The sequence below is a fragment of the Branchiostoma floridae genome, chromosome 18 (genome assembly GCF_000003815.2).
Source record: "Branchiostoma floridae strain S238N-H82 chromosome 18, Bfl_VNyyK, whole genome shotgun sequence".
Taxonomy (NCBI): Eukaryota; Metazoa; Chordata; class Leptocardii; order Amphioxiformes; family Branchiostomatidae; genus Branchiostoma; species Branchiostoma floridae.
Window position 1 is genome coordinate 13,689,607 of NC_049996.1, and position 20,813 is coordinate 13,710,419.

A 20,813-nucleotide genomic window follows, 5' to 3' on the forward strand; every position below is an offset into this window, starting at 1 on the left:
TCCAAAACCATATCCAGTTGCTTGAGTATCAACTTTTTGGCTTATAGGAATATGTTTGGGTGTTTATGGCATAAAGTACCTGGAATATGTATGCTATCGTAAGCATGTATCTAAGTGATTTCTAAGATAATGCCCGTATTTACTGTCACCAGCCGCTGAAGAGTGTACATAATCCTTTGTGAGCAGTGATAACTATCTCGCTTTCTGTGTCAGACTGTTTGTTAAAAGGGAACCCCTTTTTAAACACGACAACAATGGATAAATGGGCTATCCTTCCTCCTTAGGTAAACAGAGAAATGTTGTGGGGGAGACAAGTCGGTGGGAAGAAATTTTCTTTCAAAGCAAAGCGGTGTTTCTCTGTAGTGTTTGTGTGTGGTGCGGGTCAAAACAAACAGATAACACGTCTGAATGGGCTGTAGGGTTCTCGAGTGCTGTGGGTACTTGTAGTCGTACAAAGCCTATCGCTTCTGTATAAATAGACATTGAGAAATTACTTTAAGGGCCCAGCAGACAGGGTAGCGAGTTTCAGACGGCACGTTTGAAACGTGTATTTGGAGTCAAAACCGGTGGCAGAGTAAATATACACACTGTGAAGTGCTTCGTCCTGGTAGCACCTTCCGTTGCTTCTTACAATACATGTACTTTTGTTGCACTAAATGATGTGTATTTTCTTTCTTCGTGAGATTTTTCAATTGCAGTGAGTTTGTATATATTCCCTCACTGTGTGTATTGATTTGTGGATAATGATATAGGCTGTGGTTGTTTTCAGCTATGTGGGCAAAACAGACGACAGAAACTCCTCAGCCAAGGCCGCCATGGTAGACATTACCTTGCGTGATGATACTCCACCGGGTGGGGTTGTGTTTATGCCGAACTTTTCTCTTAATGTCGTGCTGATGTGATTATAATGACATTTCTATTTATAATTTCTATGGGCACCCGAAAACATAAAGCAAAAAAGTTGGGCAAAAACGTCGACTAAATTGTTAAGGGTCACAGAGTTCGAAGAAGTGATTGAACAATCAGAAAACGGTATATCGAACAATTTTTTTGCCATTTTGCCTCTATTTTCCATGTTGTCTTCCAAATTGCGGCATATATTTGTTCATTTTGCAGCTTCTTTGTATGACTTACAGTGTGGTCACAAATTGTCTTTCAAGAGGGACGGACAAAATTAATGCTCGAGCGGAGGTCGTTCATATCATAAAGACAGTGTGGCCTAATGTAATACCTCTTGCTCTCCGTTACCCATACATTACATTTACAATGACTAGACATGCACTTCTGATGTTTCGTCAGTTGATGGTCTGTATCATACGTATTTAAAAAACGGAAAGAAATGTGTTGTAAGGCATCTTTTTCACCAGTTGTTGAAACCAGTGAATGGTTTTGCTGTCTTTGTGGCCTTCTTCTCATCCTTGCTCTTCAAGAATATTCGGGACTTCACAATGTCGCATCACTTTTCTACAAAGCGGTTGGCGGAATACACCACATACTGTAAGCGCATGCGCAACGGTGCAAAGTCGGTGATTGACAGGTGAGTCAGACGACATATTCCCAGAAACGGTTCCCAACCGGTTTTTCTCATTGGACTGGTCCAGAAAAACCGGACATGAAAAAAAATCGGTAGACCGGATGTTGGACCTATTGTAAAATGAGCAAATCATATAATCAGGCATTCACACTTTTTGGGGCTCACCGGTCGAGGAAAACAACACGAGCGAAGTAGAGTCTGTAGACATTTCTACCAAGTTTTAAAGTCAAAAGTACAGAGGCAGTTAGCTTTGTAGGATTTTAAAATACCAGTGGGAGTCACATACTGAATCAGGTCCAGGTTCGAAACTGGACTTGATCCTTTGGACCTGGATTTTCTGTACCGGTACCCACCCCTGCGGGACGGTAAGCAAACACTGCCGGTGTTTGGGGGCTTACCTTTCTTGTCTTCATGAATAAACCATGAATTCTTTGTATATTTACCGTACTTTTCTCAATAAAACGGGTGGCTGATTGCTAAATATATCACTGGCTGGCCACGATTTAGAACCATGGGTTGGAAACTGAAGTCAAACATTTTTACTTCCGATTCAACTCATGAAATGTGGTTAAAAAAGAAGTTTCAAATACAGTTTAGAGAGGGGGAGAATTGGAAGTATAAACTAAATGGAGACGCAGAGCATAGATATTCGGTAGAGTAAACTTCAAAGGGATTATATGTACTAGTATTGGTTGATTGATTGCAAAAGCCAGTAGGTCGGCCGTTTCCAAAATTGCATCCGCATCCGAAGTCTAGACACATTTGTATTACTTAACTATGCCATTATCATGCACGTGTCCCTATACTACTACTAACTACGCCATGTAAGTGACAGTAATGAAATAAGGTTGCGTTTTCGTAAGAATTCATCAAGACATTCATGACTGAAGATCTGACTGAAAGACACAAATGCTTAATTAGATTTAGCAGCTATAACCGCATTTTCAAACCATGACAAATGTAATGCGTTTATGACAAATCATCGCAACTCTCACATGTCTGTTTCGTGTCAATCTGAAGGCTTGAAATTCAATAAGCCCAATTTGTACCCGTACACAGTTCCTATTCAGACGGTGTTTCTACACATGCGTCCCGGTATGTGCTTAAGTAATTGCTACACTTGTTCGGAGTAGGCAGAACTATGCACGGAATCCGTCCCGCTATACAAGTAGAACCATCCTCCGAAACGACGCAAAATAAACACTCTTACCTCAAAAATGTTAATCACGTATGTCTCGTCACGCTTGTAAATTAAGTAGGCATTAGAGTGACACATGTTAATCAATCATGTGATTTTATAAACAGACAGATGCGAAATTGTACCGAGATAGACAAGGTCGATGTAGATATCAAGTCATCAAAAAGAATGAACGAATACAAACAGGTATTCTCGTCGTAAAGGTGAGCCATTGGCTGAAAGCTTTGATCACTGTCAAGTGGCGGGAATAGTTTTCCCGCCAACTGTGAAACCACGGTTTATTTTGAGGTCTGTGATGTCATTAACCGTAGTCAAAAGGTAAAGCATTTACACAATCACAGGTTGGGTATGGGGGAAACATGTCGACAAAGGACTTGATTTGGTTCTCATGCCCTGTTCCAACCTGAAAGCAATATTTATGGGAGAGAGAAACCCGAAAACTGTCTGAAGAAAAAAACACGTGTGTATACAAGGAAATGAAATACATTGTGGCTCTCCATACCCCCTAAAACACATCATAATGAAGTCATTCATTTGAAAGAAAATGCATTGGCTGTTCGTGCAATCTAAGCTTGATAACCAACAGCCAAAGTTAATTTTATTTTCTGTTTTAATAGACAATTTTAATGCAAAAGAGAAAGTTCACCTTCGCTCAATTGTGAGCATCCACTTCATAGCACCACCTAGCATCTCATTTTTGAAATGCACGTCCACGTATCTCCTGAACATTGCATTCTTTATCGAATGCTACCACCCTTCAACTTCAAATTTTTGTTCATATTCATAACACATAATACATCTGTAAATGTATCAAACATGACAGACAGAGCAGCACCAACAATGTTGAAAAGTTTACAATGAATTCAGGAAGCCAATTCATATGTTGAAGAAACATGAAAAAAACTGTATCTTTACTGTACAAAATAGTTGGGAGCATACACAGCATGATCCATAGACTAGCTCACTAAGCATTGATATCTGAATGTCAAATGTTAGACAGATTTTACAAGCAAATGTCAAACAATTTATAGCATATTGGTCTGTTGTATCATTTTAGGAAAATTCACCTCATACTTGCTAAGCTGTCCCTGTATGTTCTAAATATGTGTGTCTCAAAATGTGACATACTACTATAAGTCCAGGGCTCGAAATAGCTGCACTGGTGCAAGTAACACTCAAATTACCTGCATGCACCAGACAAATTTTACCTGCACCAGTCTGAATTCAGGAAGTATGGATCACACTAGAAATGCTCAGGAACCATTTTTTTTTCTTTTCTACTTTCTAGGTGGTAACATTCAATGCAGCTTATAACAATCCATATACATCATATGACATTTATGTATAAAACCCACCACATGAACCAGTGCAGGTAGACACCAGAAATACCTGCACAGGTCCAATTTTACCTGAACTAACCTGCATACTATGCAGGTGGTATTTCGAGCCCTCAGTCATTCCTAGGAAAGCAGTGTGTGTACTATTAAGCTAGCCATAACCTTGAATGGTGTTGTTAGGCCTTGGTTTCACCCTGCAACAGTCTACTGCGACATTCTACACTCAGGTTGACACCCTTCACAGTTAGCAACCTGGGAAGACACACAATGTCCAAAACAAACTTCAAGGTCAAAAGGCCAGGGAAATCCAAGATGGCGGCCTCTGCTCATGTCCCATATCTCTCCAATGACGTTCCACCACAACTGCTCCAATACAGCGCCACCGGTCGCGGGTAACACTTCGCTGTTTTCTCCAAGTCGTCCTCAAATTTCCAATAGTAGCCGCTCTTGAAGAAGTAAGTTATGCCGTTTTTCCAGCGCAAGGCAGCGTCTAGATGGTTGGGGACTCCGTGCCAGTATTTGCGGATGAGTTTTGGGAACCCCATGTCTACTCTTCTAGTGAATTCGTTCCAGACCCAGAATTTTTTGCCCCTGAAGATGACGATTCTGTTTTTAGGCCCCCAGACTAGAGCGGCATCCGGGTTCTTTGGCAAACCTGTGCCCTTTATTTTGATTGGATAATTGCTGTCCAGGACATTGTTGTTGTATCTCCAAACCCGGTCACCTAGGGGAGGAAACAAACAGTCAGTAGGCAACCAAAGCATTTTATCTATCTCAGCCTTTGACTTCTTGAGCAACTCATACATAGTGGAATTTATTACTAATAATGACCTAGACGAGAGCTTGCAATGCAGGGTTAAAAAAATACACCCTCTCATAGATCCTAGTGCAAAATGGGAGATGCGTAGACACTATGGTTAACTCAAGAGGGAAAAACATCATTAAAATGGGAACACGGATCAGACCTAACTCAACACCCATATACCGAATTACGTGTTGTCATGTTTATGATGCTTTTTGCCCCGAGATACCCATAATGCCCTGCATCTCCCAGCATACGATGGCATTCGTACAAAAGACCATGGCTAAACATGTACGTACCAATCTATCAAGCATTTCTTTTAACTCATGAATGCCAATGCTATGTTACATTGCTACCTTTGAAGAAATATGTTCTTTTAGTGTAATACGACGTGACGGCAGCGTTGACGTTCCCCGGTAAGCCAGGCCAGCGATGTTTGATGAGCAGAGGCTGTGGCCTGCCGATCATCCTCTCTTCATTCAGCTTCCAGTAGTACCGGCCTCTCATCACATAGGTCCTCATGTCAGGGCCTGGACATAAACAATAATGTGTTAGTAACAAAACTTCAGCTTCCAGTAGTACCGGCCTCTCATCACATAGGACCTCATGTCAGCGCCTGGACACAAAAAATAATGTGTTAGTAACAAAACTTCAGCTTCCAGAAGTACCGGCCTCTCATCACGTAGGTCCTCATGTCAGCGCCTGGACACAAACAGTAATAAGTCCAACGTTTCCAGGAAGATTTGCGCTAGGTCCAGAAAGATCAGCTACTATGTATTTATCATGTATAACGATAGGTGATAGACTGAATAAAGTATCAAAGTGTCAAGGTCCTAATTGTCGAGGCCTGAAGACAAACAATAATGTGTCAATAACGAATCTTTATCTTTCCAAGCGTTTGCAACGATGTTGCAGTGACGCACTGGCTGGCAGAATACCACAGGCAGAGCACAAAAGATTGATTTGAATGTTAATTCAAATGTCAACCAGTAGCCTAATCTACAGATGTCCAGATGCACCAGTGGTAGAACATCCTGGATGTAAACAAAACCAGTGATTGTCTGGAGCAATGGGTCAAAGGTTTTTGGAAGCTGGTATCATCCCCCATCCCGGTAAATGCTAAGGTTCATCTCTTCGACACCAATATGGCATAATAGATCTTACAGAAGAACCCATTTTTTCGTGCATTATGAATGCACCATGGCATAAAGTTGCTTACCAAGGAACATGGCATCAAAAGGTCCAGAACACGTACTGGGTCGCCTTTTACCAATCGGTGGTCTTGGCTTCGTTCTTCTTTTCAGAAGGTCTTTTAACCAATACTCCACTTTAGGGCATGGGCCTAAATAGATGACACAAATGAAACACAAAGTTGAAATATAATACTTTTCTCTGATTTATTTGAACATTAAAAAACATTAGCTAAAAAAACTACCGTATATTCTCAAATAAAGTACGCACCCCAATTAAAGTACGCACCCCTGATTTTGGACAAGTCTTAGACAGATCTTTGGGACTGAAAGGTACAAAGGAAAAACTCAAATAAAGTACGCACCCCTTCTCCACCAGTTTTGAACAGACCTTTAACTAAATAAATTCGAATTTATGATGTTTTCCCCAGGTCATTTTGCATAAAATAACCTGGGTTTACACTGTCATTGTCTCTATAAACTTGTGAATTGCCTGCTGCAAATTATAAAAATCACTGAGAACTGGTAGAAGAAATCAGGCAAAACCAGTTGTACAAGTCAAAGTCACTAACTCAAAAGGATTGTATGCAAATGCCACTGTTAATATGTAAATCATGTTAAGACAATTTCTTTGTTTCATGTTTAGACAACTTCAAGACAACAACAATGTGTATGTTTTGAAACATTACTAGAAGTGTAGCTCCACCTTGCTTTATTTTAGGCTTTTCTTACCATTTATCTGTGCAGTAACCTCAAATAAAGTACGCACCCCAACTTTGGCAACAACTTGTAGCACCTTTTCAATTTTGAAAAGTTAACAAAGTGCGTACTTTATTCGAGAATATACGGTACATGCAAAATGAAGATTACCAAAAGACTGATATCTGATGTAGCTGATATCTAAGTTGCTCAACAACAACATTCTAATTTGCTCTACACTTACTATAACTCTTACTCATATATTAACTCACTCTCTCACTCACTCTCACTCACTCACTCACTCACTCACTCACTCACTCACTCACCCATGCACTCACTCACTCTCATCTATATACTCACTCCTTTTACTCAACCACTCAGACTAATTCTCACACTCACTCACTTATCCACTCCTTCTCTCATTCACTCATTCCCACCCACCAACACATGCAGCTATAATATTCCCTTTGTTTCCATGGGCTAAAAGCTACATGATATATACCAACCATATACAGCCTGTATAGCAGCCGTGTCATCAGAAGACAGTTTCTCAATGTCCTTATGTTTCATGATATCCCGGTACTTCGGCCTCATGACCGCTCCGTCAACCTTAGAGTGTCCAAGACCAAGGCTATGCCCAAGTTCATGTGCTGCGATGATGAAAAGGTCCTTCTTAGGGCTGTTCTCTTGTTTCAGAGCCCAGATCTCGTCATTGTCGAAATGCACGTCTCCATCTTGAGGAAAGAAGGCATGTGCATAGATACCACCTGTTGGAAAGACAATATGGATACAGGCAGATAAATACAAGTACAGCAATATTGTTGTAACATTGAAGAAGGGATGGAACCAATATGGAAAACAATGGCACGAAGATCTCACAATTTCCTATATTGTTGTACTGTTTCATTCCCTCACTTGATCACTAGGCTACTAGCACTGAAAAATCTATATTCATATTGTGTCTTGGGAAACTGGCACTTGCTTATTACTATTGACTACCAACTATTGTCAAGACGAACATCTATGCTAGGATAGATGTATGAATTTTACATGTATCTTTTGTCTTCTTAGTAACCTGTACTTAGCTTGGTTGGGTAAAAATGCACCATGAAGTTCTTCATTCATTATCAGTATCTACTATGACAAGCAAGGAGTCTATAATAAAAATATTAAGAAAAAACATTTCGTACCTTCACCATCAAAAGGGTATCCGTCGTTGTGATCACCCTTGATAAACTTTACAACGAAATCCGCTTTTTGTCTGTCTTTCGCCTCATAAAACGTGAGCGGTGAGGCATCACTCCACAGCTTAATGGCACGTGCCACTGTGTTTTGTACACGATACTTCTCAGCCTCGTTGTTGTGAGGAGAGTTGACTATGCGGTAGTAGAGATGTTTCTTTTTCCACTTACTCGCTGCAAAATGTGATAACAAAATTTTACTTAAAACTTGATGATAGCTGATGAAAATATCTCCAGGCCAAAGAGAGATGAAAATGATAAAAGGAAAGATAAAGCGAATCACACTTGAAGTGTAATGCTTGAGATAAAGTGCCTTATCAATAGCAGTGCAATGCAGCTTTGCTATGCCGTGCATTTTCAGTTAACACTGAGTCACCCCTACTTCTAATAACTATGATAAGTTTAGTTTCTTCACATGCAGGTTTGACACCTCAACCAAGCCAAAGCCTAGGACTTCCAGCTGTATGTTCCTATCCAAAAGGACTCAATGTAAGATCACACAAACTATTGTCAAGCTTAAACTAACATAAAATAGAAGAAAGTTAGATGAAGAAATTGACAGTGATGTTTACCGTATAAGGAATATCTCTGACTTCTTCCACTGCTGTCATGGGTAACATCCAGGACAGAGTCATCAAACCCACAGACCATGCTGTCCAGCTCATCATCACTCTCTTTGTCATCTGTACCTCCTGAAACAACACTGATCAAAAGGACACAGACTATGAAAGCTTCCACACACTGTATGTTTTTCCATTGAACTATTTAAGAGTAGAACTTTACCTGACTTTCAGCTTGGGGAGATAAAAAGCAATGGAAGGAGAGGGATGGGCTCTGTCTTCCAATTCTCAGTGTAATAGACAACCCATTGCCCCTACAGTCTCAAAAAGGCTATGGGTCTACCTTTACTCTACCATCTACTTGTATGTCCTTGTTGTGAACCATAAATAAACCAAGAGGAACTAATTTGGCACCATAATAGCATGATAAAGGGCAAGAAAAGGGCAAGAACTGTAAGGGCAAGAAAAGTTACATTAATGAGAAGCAGTTCCAACTAGAGTGATACTGAGACCTACTCAACTGAAGAACTCTAACTCTAACTCAAACTCTAATGGCACCTGAATACTTACCCTGTGTCTGTCCATGATAATGTGGTGTTTGGTTGGCCCTCACCTATCTCATTTAGATTATTCCATTCTGTTACCTATGAGGAGAGAGGGAAATAATCATTTCTTGTTATTACACAAAAATAAGGTTGCCAAACAGTTGATAATGTTATATATGTAAGGACTGAGGTAATTCAATGTTGTAATATTGTATTCTCTGTGGTTTTATGTGGGGATCACTTGCTTCGCTTTGTGTCAAGAGTCAGATATGTGCACATGACAAACACAGAGACTGACATCATCCTGATAACGATTTCGCGCAATACCTAAATTCTGACAAAGAGGGTGAACCAATAGTCTGCTACACTATATATGTATCAGGAGACAATGACGTCATGACCTTTGACCCACATAAGCGGAGACTGATAAACAGCAAAAAGGCATATTTCTCTAAGTCTAACGGACGTTGAAGTTATCATTTGGGTTTAACGTGCAACTCTAAGCTCATCAAATCGTAATTTTAATCCTCGAAACTATTTCTAGCGAATGCGAACCGTGTTTGAGATAGTGGGGAGGGGGGCATCAACGTTTTTTTGGCAAGACAGAAGTCTCAGATTGTTTCAATGTTTAAATATCATGGGAAATAATATGAAGATATTGGTAAGAACTTTCTGAACTCACCTCAACAGACTCTAATTCACCAAAACTATAGTCTTACTGCAAAGTCATTGGTATACGCAGAGTTTTAGACCCTTCAGTTCAGGAAAATTTTCTCATCAGTACCACTCGAATGTTCCGTCACATCTTATGACCTTTGACACTTGGGTCACAGTGATGATCTGACCTTAACCTGGTTACTCAGACGTATCACTTGTCCATCCATGTCGATCATGGACACTGTCCACACTTTACTATGGTACCAAAGGTTATAGCTGAAATATATGGCACAAATGTTCACATTCTTAATTTTTCAATGACATAAAGAAAACTTTCTTTGATCGAGAACTTGTGCGCTTTTGCACAATGACACTGACCGTCGTAGTCTACTTGGCTGTTTTGTCTTGCTAAGGACTTCCATGGATTTTGTCAGTTTGGCACGAGTTATACGGCATGTATGGAATGATCATGATATTTCAGGGTGAATCGAACTTGTGGCAGATTTGACATGGGTTCCGGCTACATTTCCGCCATAGCTGTCGTTATAAGGAGAGGGCAATGGAGGTTGAGAGGAGGAATTCAACATGGCTGCGATAGGTGCCAAAAGTGTTACTGTAGACAAATTGTCGAATTAGTATACCCTCCAAGCAGATGTGGTTTGGGAAAATTGTGACCTTCTAATCACACGCCGCGTTTTTCGTCCGCTCTCCAGTACAAAGAGGGGTCAGATGATTGGGAATGCTAACATCGATCGCCACTGCCACTATCGCTGTCACCATAAAAAAGCAACAACTTTATACTTCTTTTTCATGTCATTCACAATAGGAATCAGATATTCTCCTACATGTACAGTAACAGAAATTCATGGAGCAACAAGTATCACACAGCAGCCCGGCCTTTGAGTCCAGCCGTATTGCTAATAATATGATAACGTAGTTTTATTGACACGTCAAAAAGTACAGTGACTCTTGTATACAATGGTCAAGGATAAACTACTAATAATACGAGAGAAGGGAGAGTCATAATGGAACGTCCAAACATTCTGTCATCAGCTGGACCTCATACACATTCGAGGGCCACTGAAGGGCTTTGGGTACTTAAGGTAACCAGAAAAGTAACTCCGAACCGTGTATAGAAGCTCTGTGAGGCAGTGTTGGCCGAATATTCCCTTGGGTCCCTGATATGTGAGAACATGTTTACAGTCAAGTTCATATGAAGTGCGATCCTTAAAGAGAGTTAAACCTAATGTGAAATTACGTAGGGAAGGGGGCACAGTTTCTTGACAGTTTTGTAGATCCGTTAGACCACCCACTTTAAAACCTTTGTGTCATCGCCCTTCCAAAACCGTCTGGTGATCGCCATTAGCCTTCGCGCCCTCATCTCATTTTGTGTCACAGAACGGATCCAATTGCACAGCAGGACATGGTATTTTCTACAATTGTAATCATATAGAAAATTGTGTGAACTCCTCCAAAATCATATCCAGTTGCTTGAGTAACTGCTTTTTGGCTTGTCCTATCATACCTCTCTAACTCTCATCGACGTAATTTTAATTATAGAAAAGATATACTTAAACCAGGTGTGCGTGTTTTAGCCTCCTTCGCAGACTTTCGGAGCGGCGGCGTTTATTTTTTGGGGGGAGCGCTGACTCCAATTCAATATATTGGAAGAGAACCAAAAGTACAAATGTCTCCACGTTGCTGTCATTAAGATTGACGAGTAAAGCGACCCACAGTGAAACGATCCTCCTGAGTTAGTATCTCCTGAGCCAAGTCAAACTTCAGATCCTCTGATCCCGACAAGTCTGGGGTTCCTCAGATTGGCACAATTCTTACAGTGACAAATCGTTTCCATGCGGTATTGTGTCACCTATGGAGCATGACTAATACTGAAGAGGTTGGCCCTCGCGTGACAGTAAGGCTGTACATTAAAGATTTACAGATTGCGGCAAAGCGCAACAATCAGAAGCGAGAATCCCTCTCAGATTTTATTTTGGAAACCACCCATTCAAGTTGAAGGATTGCATCGACATGTTCAAGCAGATATATCGGCCCATAGTTTATTTGCTTGCCCACTCGGTTGAGCTAAGGTGGCCCGGGGACGCTCGATCCACGTTGGAGTTGTGGCGCCTGTCCCCTTGTCCAGCCGAATTCGAATGATGTTCGATGATTTTCTATCACGTAATTCGAACCGAACGCGCGTTCGAACCTGTGGTTATTTGCGACTATTCAATGTAAACACGCACCACAAGGACCTTTAATCATTGGAGTATCGACAAGTCTCATGCTAGGATACAGACACATTCGGTATTGTCGCCGTAAGATCGGATATACTTTATCGAACAGTAAAAGAAGCTAGCTAGAAAAAGGGAAGTCTTGGACTTTGGGGTTTATTATCTAACTCTGCAAGACACCTGAAATATCACGACGTCCCAAGGGGTCCCTAACGTCTTGACATTCAAGTAATCATTTTACCGAAGTGTTTGGTGATTTTGTGCTCATCAAATCCTTACTTATTTTCATAGTGTTAGCTGTAATACTTGGTTTAATGTGTCTACAGTGGACACACCAGGGTTCCTATTAAGCCCAGCTCTGGGACTATAAACAAAGATGGGTGGGAATCACTCGATCTTTCTTAAGGGCGTTTCAACATAGAGTAAAAGTGTTGATTTATATTCGTCTGTCACAATATACAGAGGAAGGTAGGCCAGTTGTAACATCCTTTGACAAACCATATTTTGTGAACTCGTTTCGGAGGAAATAGCAGAATGGCTTTACTGTGTGTATATAAGACATCGTCGCTTTTTATTGAGTCAGTTTGTGTTCTGAGAAAGTGTTTATTCTTATAGTACCCAGGAAGACGAATAGCTCAAGTTTGAACTTAATTCACAAAGTGAAGATCAGAAGTGACGGGAGCTTATACTAGTTCAGTACTGTACTTGGTACATATATATACTACTCTGCTTACATTTGGATTTAAGTCTTTATCCAAACAGACACAGGCGTACGCTTAAACTTTAACATGCCTCTTTTGACGAGCGTTACACTACTGTAGATGATAGGGTCCTTTGGATTTTATCTTCAATGTCAACAGCATTTTGGATTTCACTTTATTTCATCTATATAGTATGACTCAATATGCAATCTCCTTTGCATTTATTTTTTTTTCATTTTCGCATTCAAAAGATCAATATATTTTTAGCAGACAAAATGATTGACGTGCTTTGACAGTTACCTAGCGAGTGGAGCCAAACGTACATAGTAGAAATAAACCTACAACCGGAAATGAAGACAGTGTTTATCTAACACACTGCGAGGGAGGGGCTCTGTCTCAGTCTGCTAAAATCTGCCCAAATATTTTCGCTGCTGGAGTCGAGCCAGCGAGGATCTAGTACTCCTCTTCTTAGGTATGTTTCCACAAAGTGTCAAGTCTACAAGAACGACAAGTGTTTATTTGTAGTTTGGAGGTTGGAAGAGGGTGGGGTGTTGAAGTTTGCATCGAGACATATGTGCAGTAGAGATGCATACATGTGTTTATAAATTATGTCTCAAAGTATAAAGACAGGTTCGTAAATCGTTATAAAGATAGCGTTCATTGCACAGATACTTATGACTTCGTTTAAACACTGCTCTCTATCCTGGTTTAGGTTGCTTTTTTGTACATCCACTTTGTATTGTTGTGTCTTTTTTTTTCAAAAATGAATAAAGATTATGTTCCAAAAAAAAAACACTGCTCTCTGTTGTATACATACTACATAGTTTATGTTTGTGACCTTGGTGACTTTGCACTTGAAATAAATTAAATCTATCAAAATATTTCCTCTCTGTCAAGCACAATATATGAATGCTGTTGTTTACTGATAATAGTGTTTCAAGTTATGACATGTACAACACAAATAAAACATATAACAATGACTGTTCGACACAACTGTACACAACAAGCATGTATGCAGTTCAACTCTGCTGACTGACACTGAAGCCGCAATGTCTGACGGGACTGTCGCAGTGTTATCACAAAAAGCCGTTACCGGAATCTGTCAGTAAACTGAAATCAGTGCGGGATGACTTCAGGTCATGTTGGAAGGACAATAAACTAAAATCTCTCCTTGTACCCAAAATTAGAGCAGAAAGTGAGGCCACACTGACTCAATTCTATGGATGCCATCTGCGCGCGCACTGATTTTCGCCTGTTCTCTATGAGAAACTGTGGCGACATATGGCCCAATAGCAAAAGACAATCCAAGCCCATGAAAGGATGGAGTGAATGTTTAGTCCTGTGGTTTAGCAGCATTTATTGCTGGATTTTTATTCATCTTTTCGCCCTCACGCATTGTCTTGTGTCTCCAAATGATGACATCCATAAAATTAAGAAAGCGTGGCCTAACCTTCGTATCCAGATCTATACAGTGAGCCCACAAGTTGATCCGAAAGTTTGTTCGTTTGTTGGTTGTTTTGCTTCAACATGATAGCTACATAGGGATACAGATAAGAGATAGAGGCAGATCTAGACCTAGACGTCCTTCCAACACCATATGGTGTATAGGTCGGTGCCCATCGCCGTTTCTATAGCCCTTGGGCCACACAACTTTGCAAAAAAATAATCAAAATCATGTTTTTCAATCAATTGAATACAATGTTTACATGAGACTCCACAGCCTTGGGATAGAACAACATGGCCTACATTTCTTGCCGAATGCATCAGGCAAGACGGGTTGGTATTTTTCAATAGACTCCTCGACAATTTGAGGAATCCGCAGTGCTATTAGTTACTTACTAAGTCTGCTGGTGGTTCGGAATGTTATCCCTGGCTTCCTATGTGTGCACACATTGTTGTGACGGGACTGGTCTAAGGTTGACAGCACCAGTTACATTAACCTAGAATCCAGTCTCCTTGTGGAACAGCCTACCGTAGTTAGTGTAGGCTCTCTACGCGGCCATTGCAGCTCTCAGCCGCCGGGGTAATCGTTTACACCCGGTAAAATTTTCACGCGGTTTGACTTTGCCCAGTGGCCGGCTAATATCCCTCTGGGCGAGTAAATCCTACAGGGTGTTGTCGAGTACCCCGGCGGCTGAGAGCTACACTTGCCCCGTAAAAAGCCTGCACTAACTACGGTAGACCGAGCCACAAGGAGGCTGGATTCCAGGTTACAGTCACATACACACACGTCTTGTACTGGGGACAGGGAACTGTGCGACATCTTGGGTGACGGAGAAATAAGAACAAGCTGCCGCAGTGTCACCGTTTGTCCTAAAGTTAATTGATTATGAACGCTTCGACATGCCTTTAAAGATACGTAAAACCTATGTTGTGTGTGGATGTAAAGGGGGTGGAGTGGGTAACATACTTTAACTATTGCAAAATCAGCGAGTGGGTAACATACTTTAACTATTACAAAAAGAAAAACAAATATTTTCAATCCAGTAGTGTCTAATTTGTATGGAATGCTACCAGAGTAATTTCGAAATCTGCCGATACATGCCCGGCCAACACACCAATTAGGCCAATTAACTCCTATTAGAATTTTATTCCTAACTTGGCCAAGGATAAAATATCTGTTGTTGTTTCTGTCCTGCAATTTGCCGGCCGTACCTACACATTCTACGAATTCTATTACTATTGGCCAGGGAGTTTGGTAGAGACTAAGAATAGTTTTTGTATGTTAAGTTTTCTCAGTCGCTGATTTTGCAATAGCCATCCACTCCAGACAAATATCTATACCGAACATCTGCTTGGAGACTGACCAACAGTCATGTAAATACTGCCTACACGTGGTTACAACTTATTCTACAAGCAACTTCTGCTTGGAGAATAGTTACGTAATAAACCCATCAGATGCTGAAATCATTTTAAGGTACAAGAGATGCTAACAGAAGTACCCACCTACTGCAAACTTTCCCTGCCTTAATCCAAAGATGATTTACACCGCATGTGTCCATCCGGATTATCCACACACATATGGTCAAAGGTTATTCTGATTTATGTCATCAAGTTTTCTGATCATTTTATGGTCTGTAATATTCTATATCAGGAACCTGCGTTTATGGGTAGAAAGCAGACTGTATGCATGGAGAAGAGGTCACCAGATTTGTTTGAACCCTTCGCCCTTCAAAAAAACTTTATTGTGTGCCGAAGATTCTGAAGAACTATATGTTGTACTATTGGTGTTTTAGAACTTCGGATATATTCGTTTCGCGACTGGCAGAATTATGATAGGCTACAAAAATTCAGGGGACTTAGAAATTTAACAGAAATGACGTGAATATGTTTAAGTAAGTCACACTTGGTGCCAAAATTCTACAATAGGTACTTTAACCTGATGTATATGTTTTGACAACGGCATTTTCTCATTACCTCACGTGATGTTACTAGACACTACAGACGTTACGTGATCGCATAGACACAGACAAGTTTACATTATAAGCAGGTTACAGCACAGGGTCCTGCATCAGCGCTCTCTCCGTAAGACCACCCTTGTCAACACAGTAGGCTTGAAATACTCCCTGAACAACGGGGAAGGTTATGACTACACACAGGCACTCACTTAGCGATAACAAACCATTCTTGTTCAAAAAATCAATCCGCTGTGCTTGAAGGGCAAAGCTCTTATGTATTTCGACCATATTAATGTTTTAAGGGCGTCTATAGTTACACAGTTTAAGTGGCGTCGCGGCCAACCTAAGAGTCAAGTTGTTAAGTTTACAATAGTCGTTGTAGGCCACTTGTCACATTTGGCTTATGCAACCGTTAAGTTCCGCCTTCCTGTGTGATCAAGTCAACGCTCTATAAACTATCTGTTGTTGTTTTTGATCTGCAATTTGCCGGTGGTGCCTACACATTCTACGAATTCTGTAGCCATGCTATGTTAGAATGTTGAGTTAGAATCTGAGGCATGCTGCCTTAAGTTAAACTTTGTAATAACCGGTATAGTAACTGTAAAAGATCTTACCAAAATCGCTGTACTTTTATAGTGTAAATAAGGATTACTGTATTAATCTGAGTCATGGTTGTCTCCGCCAAAAAGGTTGCGTTTTGGTAGCTTTGGTAAATTTGAATGAACAGCACAACTCGAGAAGCATGGATTGTTTTTAATTGATATTTGTAATGTGGGTAGGCCTCGAAATAATGAAAGATTTTGTTTTAATGTACCACTTAGTCTCTTGGCTTTTAACACCTACTTACGGATAGTTCCTACGCCTATAAACGGGCCTATAAACGAGGCCTTAATCATACGGATACATTTGAATGGCGGCTATGTTGATCTAGGCTGCCATTTAACGCCACTTCAAGCACGATGAAGTATCAGTCTTTTCAAAACACAAGGGAATCCTAGTCTCCAAGCAGATGTGTTAGCTGGATGACAAAAGAGAAGAATTTGGTCAAATAGGGACAAATAAGTTACTATTGTTTTTCAGTCAGTATTTTTCAGTCTATCCAGCTATCCGCCGGCTGGTCAGTTCACTTCTAGGCCAATTAACTCTCACTAGACTTTTATTCCTAACTTAGCCAAAGTCCCCCAGTACTCTGGCCAGGCCGGAGTCTGGTAGAGACTAAGTAAACCTGATTCTCATGTTCTTTCAACATTTGGTGACTAAATCACTCGTTTAAAGATGGTTATGTCGAGTACGAGAAAAATACATTTTCAAAAATAAGACATCCTTAAACGGTATATATTATTAATGGCTTAATCAGAGTTGCCCTCATTCTTGGACGTCTGTACCCTACAGTTTGGGTAAAAGCCTCATACGGAGTTTATGTTTTAGGAGTTGTCTCCCGCAATAAGGCAGTGACATCTAGCTGGCCTTTCAGATTTAGCCCTTTTACTGACCTCGTAAAGTCTGTTGTCCCTGGAAGTGGTGTCTGCTCTAGCTAGTTCCCAAGCGAGTACGGTACCGATGATGAGTAGAACATCCAGCGGCCTCATGGCGCCTGCTGCCCGCCGAAGTCTGCGCGGCTGCTCGGTGACGGTTCCCCGGTCCTCGCCCTACGGCAACTGGCCCTCTGCATGCTCTCCCGCCGCGAAGCCTGTCTCTAAGTAGAAGCCGCGCGTTGTTGCGTATGCGCACCACGTACAGTGGTATGACGAGAAAACGCCCTACTATGTGGTCAGGTGCGCGGCGCTCCCCACCCAATGCACCTTCTCATAACGTCACGCGCGGAGTCTGATCTCAACCCGCCACCCCCGCTACTAAATTGGCAATCAGTGTCAACAACCAGGGGCTCGGGTATTTGGGAAGGGTCACGAGGCAGGGAAAACCAGGCCACAGCGCCTTGCTGTGACGCGCAGAACATTTAAGGGTGGTTAGCGACCCTGCAACAGGACCAAGGGGTTGGGAGTTCGAATCCTGGATGTTGTCGCCAACAATAAAATGCACGCTACTGGAAATGGTTGCAGTTAAGCCGTGGTCTACTGTTCGTTGTCCTTGCAATCGTCGAAAATAAAGAGCTAGGGGAATTTCCCTGTACAATGAACTTGTACAATACTGCACATAGCGTCTGTCTTCTCTGTCACCTCAAGTGGAAGTTTAGCTTTTCAGTGGGCGGGGCTAAACTTTCTTGAGATCATTTTCGAGGAATACAAGTCAACAACAGGTCGTTTAGTGTCGGACGATGTTTTGCGCCCGTCGCTATGACAACGAGGTCGTTTTGTGGAAAAAGGTGTTAAGACTTTCAGGCGACAAAAGGTTGAAGTTGAATAGCTGGACTCAAGCTGGACTCATTTTAAAGTATCTGTCTCTTATTCTTTTATTACCTGAGAAGTAAAAACTTTTGCGAAGCGTGGAAGTCACGAATCGGGGGCGCAAGTGACGTATGACATACGGGGTCTTTGTGTGACACATTCGTGGAACTTCAGTAGAAGCACGGCGATCGCAGCTGTCCAATCGTAGGACAGGTTTGTATGTCTCCTCTTTTTAATTGGACAGAAGACTGCTGTTCTGGGATTGACTAAGGTGCAGCATAAATATGTTTCGGAAAGAATGACATATTAATGGAAATTTATATATATTTCAGTTCTACAATCCTTATCAGGATTATTAATGAATGAGCTAAGACGGGAACTGTACATTGTGTAGTCAAGAAAGAATCGACAAATCAAGCAAGCATACTAGCCAACCAATCAATAGCAATCTCCCCTCAAACATCTGCTTGAAGAGCGCTTTTCAAGATCCCCTCCATTGGCGCCGTCTAGAGGTTGACTTTGGGAATGCATCTTTAGCTATCGTGTCGTTCATGATCGCCGTTGGTTTGTGAAAAACAAAGCGCCTCTAACGGCGGCCTTCCGTACTGCACAAACGAATTAGCAACTGGTTTGGGCTGCATTGCTATCAACGCAGACAAACCTTTGTTAGAAACATAAGTAACCTTGTTTTTAGTTTCAAAAACGTCAAGAAGAGAGCGTTTGTGAATATGGGCAAGTGGAACTTGGGCGAATCAAGGAGGTTAAAAAAAACCTCCCCAAACCTTGGAGGTTAAAACCTCCTTGGGCGAATTGAAAGAATGACAGGACTATTCCTGCACACTAACAATTGACGGTGAAGTTTATTCATTAACGAATATCATATCATATCATATCATGTTTAGACACTTTCAGTATACAGAAGCCTGACAAATGTCATGGAGGTGATAACATGAAAATGTAAAGTAAAGTGAGGACATTTCACTTGTACACTTAGATGAATGAACTGCATACAACACTTCACGGGTAAGGTTTTTGTGACAGAGATTTAGTAACCTTAATATTTCACTGTTTCACTTTGCAGGATTTCAAAGCATATAGATGGACACTTACACGTCACAATGTGCAGACTATATTATGTTACCTACCTACTACCTACCTAGTCCCTTGACCTTGATATTATGTTACGGACACACAAACATACATTTATGTATATACGAGACCAAGAAAACCCAACCCCAGTCAGTTATCCTTTTGTAACATAGCAAATGTGGCGTATACATGACATAACTGATGAGATATACAGACAAGTTGTGTTGTGTTCTTCTAAATGTAATTTCACTTATGTTTTAGATGGACGCTTTCCACCTAAACCTGTAAGATACATAATACCAGCTGGTACAACGGTTAAAATCAGAAAATGGGGATAGGCGTACCTGGCTAAGGATACTTGTTCTTTTCAAGTTGAACTTTGACATACGTGCACAGACGATTCAAATAACATATTCAACATCACCAAAGTATGAATATTATTCTACTGTACAGAAGATATTGTTCCCACCCCCGTGGTGGTATTGTGACGTCATCATGACTTTGAAGAGATTCAACATCTGTCGGACCAGTCAGACCAAACTGTTTTGCACGTGACAACAACTTTGACCAATCACAATGCAGCAATAAAATCTGTGAAGGCCATCATGTTCGTCCGGAAAAAAGATTACTTAAAAGCCTCAGTGACACTTAAAACGGCCACTTCATGAGCAAAAGTAGTCTTCAGGATGACACAATTTTCTTCAGTTATTTCTGAAATTCGATTGTTTTTCTACTGCACTGAACATTCTGATGAAAACTAAAAAAAATGAAATTGGTCGGTTTACACAGAGATTTGAGGGCGTCGAATTAGATTTGGTTTGAACAAGGAGCTTATGGTTTGAAGAAACATTTGTGTCAGCCTGTAAGTGCCTGGAACATACCACGCAGAGGAAGAGGGGAGGGGGGGTGTAGAGTTTGCTCTCATTGTAGCACTGCGGCTAGCGACACGGCGATCAAAGCTGACGTCATCGCGATTTGAGGAAGAACAGCTGTCCCTCCGTTACACTTATCCTTGGTACAACACTTCGAGGAAGTAACTGAAAATGTAAAGCACAACATAGATAAAAACAATTAAAATCGCTCTTTTCTAAAACAAACAAACGATACTAATTATAATCACGTGGTCAGGAATAAGGTCACGTGTTCTAAGTGATTGGCCATTCATACGTGAAGAAGGTTGCAGCTAGCCTCCATATCAGGCTCTCTAGGGCCTTTTTGGCTCATAATACACTTTTGCTGGCCATTTCTTTTTGTGCTGGGTCGCTGATTGCTGGCCTTGTCTG

The 20,813-nt window shown here is 41.1% G+C and overlaps 2 protein-coding genes across 4 annotated transcripts in view; both read right to left on the bottom strand.

Moving 5' to 3' along the window:
* Positions 1-4,205: 4,205 nt before the first annotated feature.
* Positions 4,206-17,930, bottom strand: LOC118405991 (matrix metalloproteinase-19-like). 3 transcript variants are annotated; one of them, XM_035805844.1, is made up of 8 exons: positions 17,590-17,930; positions 9,132-9,205; positions 8,574-8,704; positions 7,951-8,175; positions 7,267-7,527; positions 6,091-6,213; positions 5,228-5,401; positions 4,206-4,793 (listed from the first exon to the last, which is right to left on the bottom strand). In XM_035805844.1, the coding sequence occupies exons 1-8, from the start codon at positions 17,683-17,685 to the stop codon at positions 4,396-4,398; spliced, it is 1,482 nt and encodes a 493-aa protein (XP_035661737.1). In that variant the 5' UTR covers positions 17,686-17,930; the 3' UTR covers positions 4,206-4,395. The 3 variants fall into 3 exon arrangements, with proteins under 3 accessions (XP_035661737.1, XP_035661739.1, XP_035661738.1); XM_035805846.1 differs by lacking the exon at positions 17,590-17,930 and adding an exon at positions 9,789-9,943 and having other exon boundaries at positions 8,574-8,693; XM_035805845.1 differs by lacking the exon at positions 17,590-17,930 and adding an exon at positions 9,789-9,943.
* Positions 17,931-20,451: 2,521 nt separating this feature from the next.
* LOC118405429 overlaps positions 20,452-20,813 on the bottom strand; it is a 3,493-nt gene continuing 3,131 nt past the window's right edge. Inside the window, exon 5 of the mRNA XM_035804928.1 lies at positions 20,452-20,567. Coding sequence (XP_035660821.1) covers positions 20,452-20,567 — 116 coding nt within the window. The remainder of the gene's footprint in view (positions 20,568-20,813) is intronic.

What these genes read in the sequence shown, in the direction of transcription:
- LOC118405991 (XM_035805844.1), bottom strand. Translation starts at nt 17,685, where the DNA reads ATGAGGCCGCTGGATGTTCTACTCATCATCGGTACCGTACTCGCTTGG. An exon ending in TTATCATGGACAGACACAGG is followed by an intron (nt 8,705 to 9,131) that starts GTAAGTATTCAG and finishes CCTTTTGATCAG; the next exon opens with TGTTGTTTCAGGAGGTACAG. An exon ending in AAGAACATATTTCTTCAAAG is followed by an intron (nt 4,794 to 5,227) that starts GTAGCAATGTAA and finishes TTCCTCCCCTAG; the next exon opens with GTGACCGGGTTTGGAGATAC.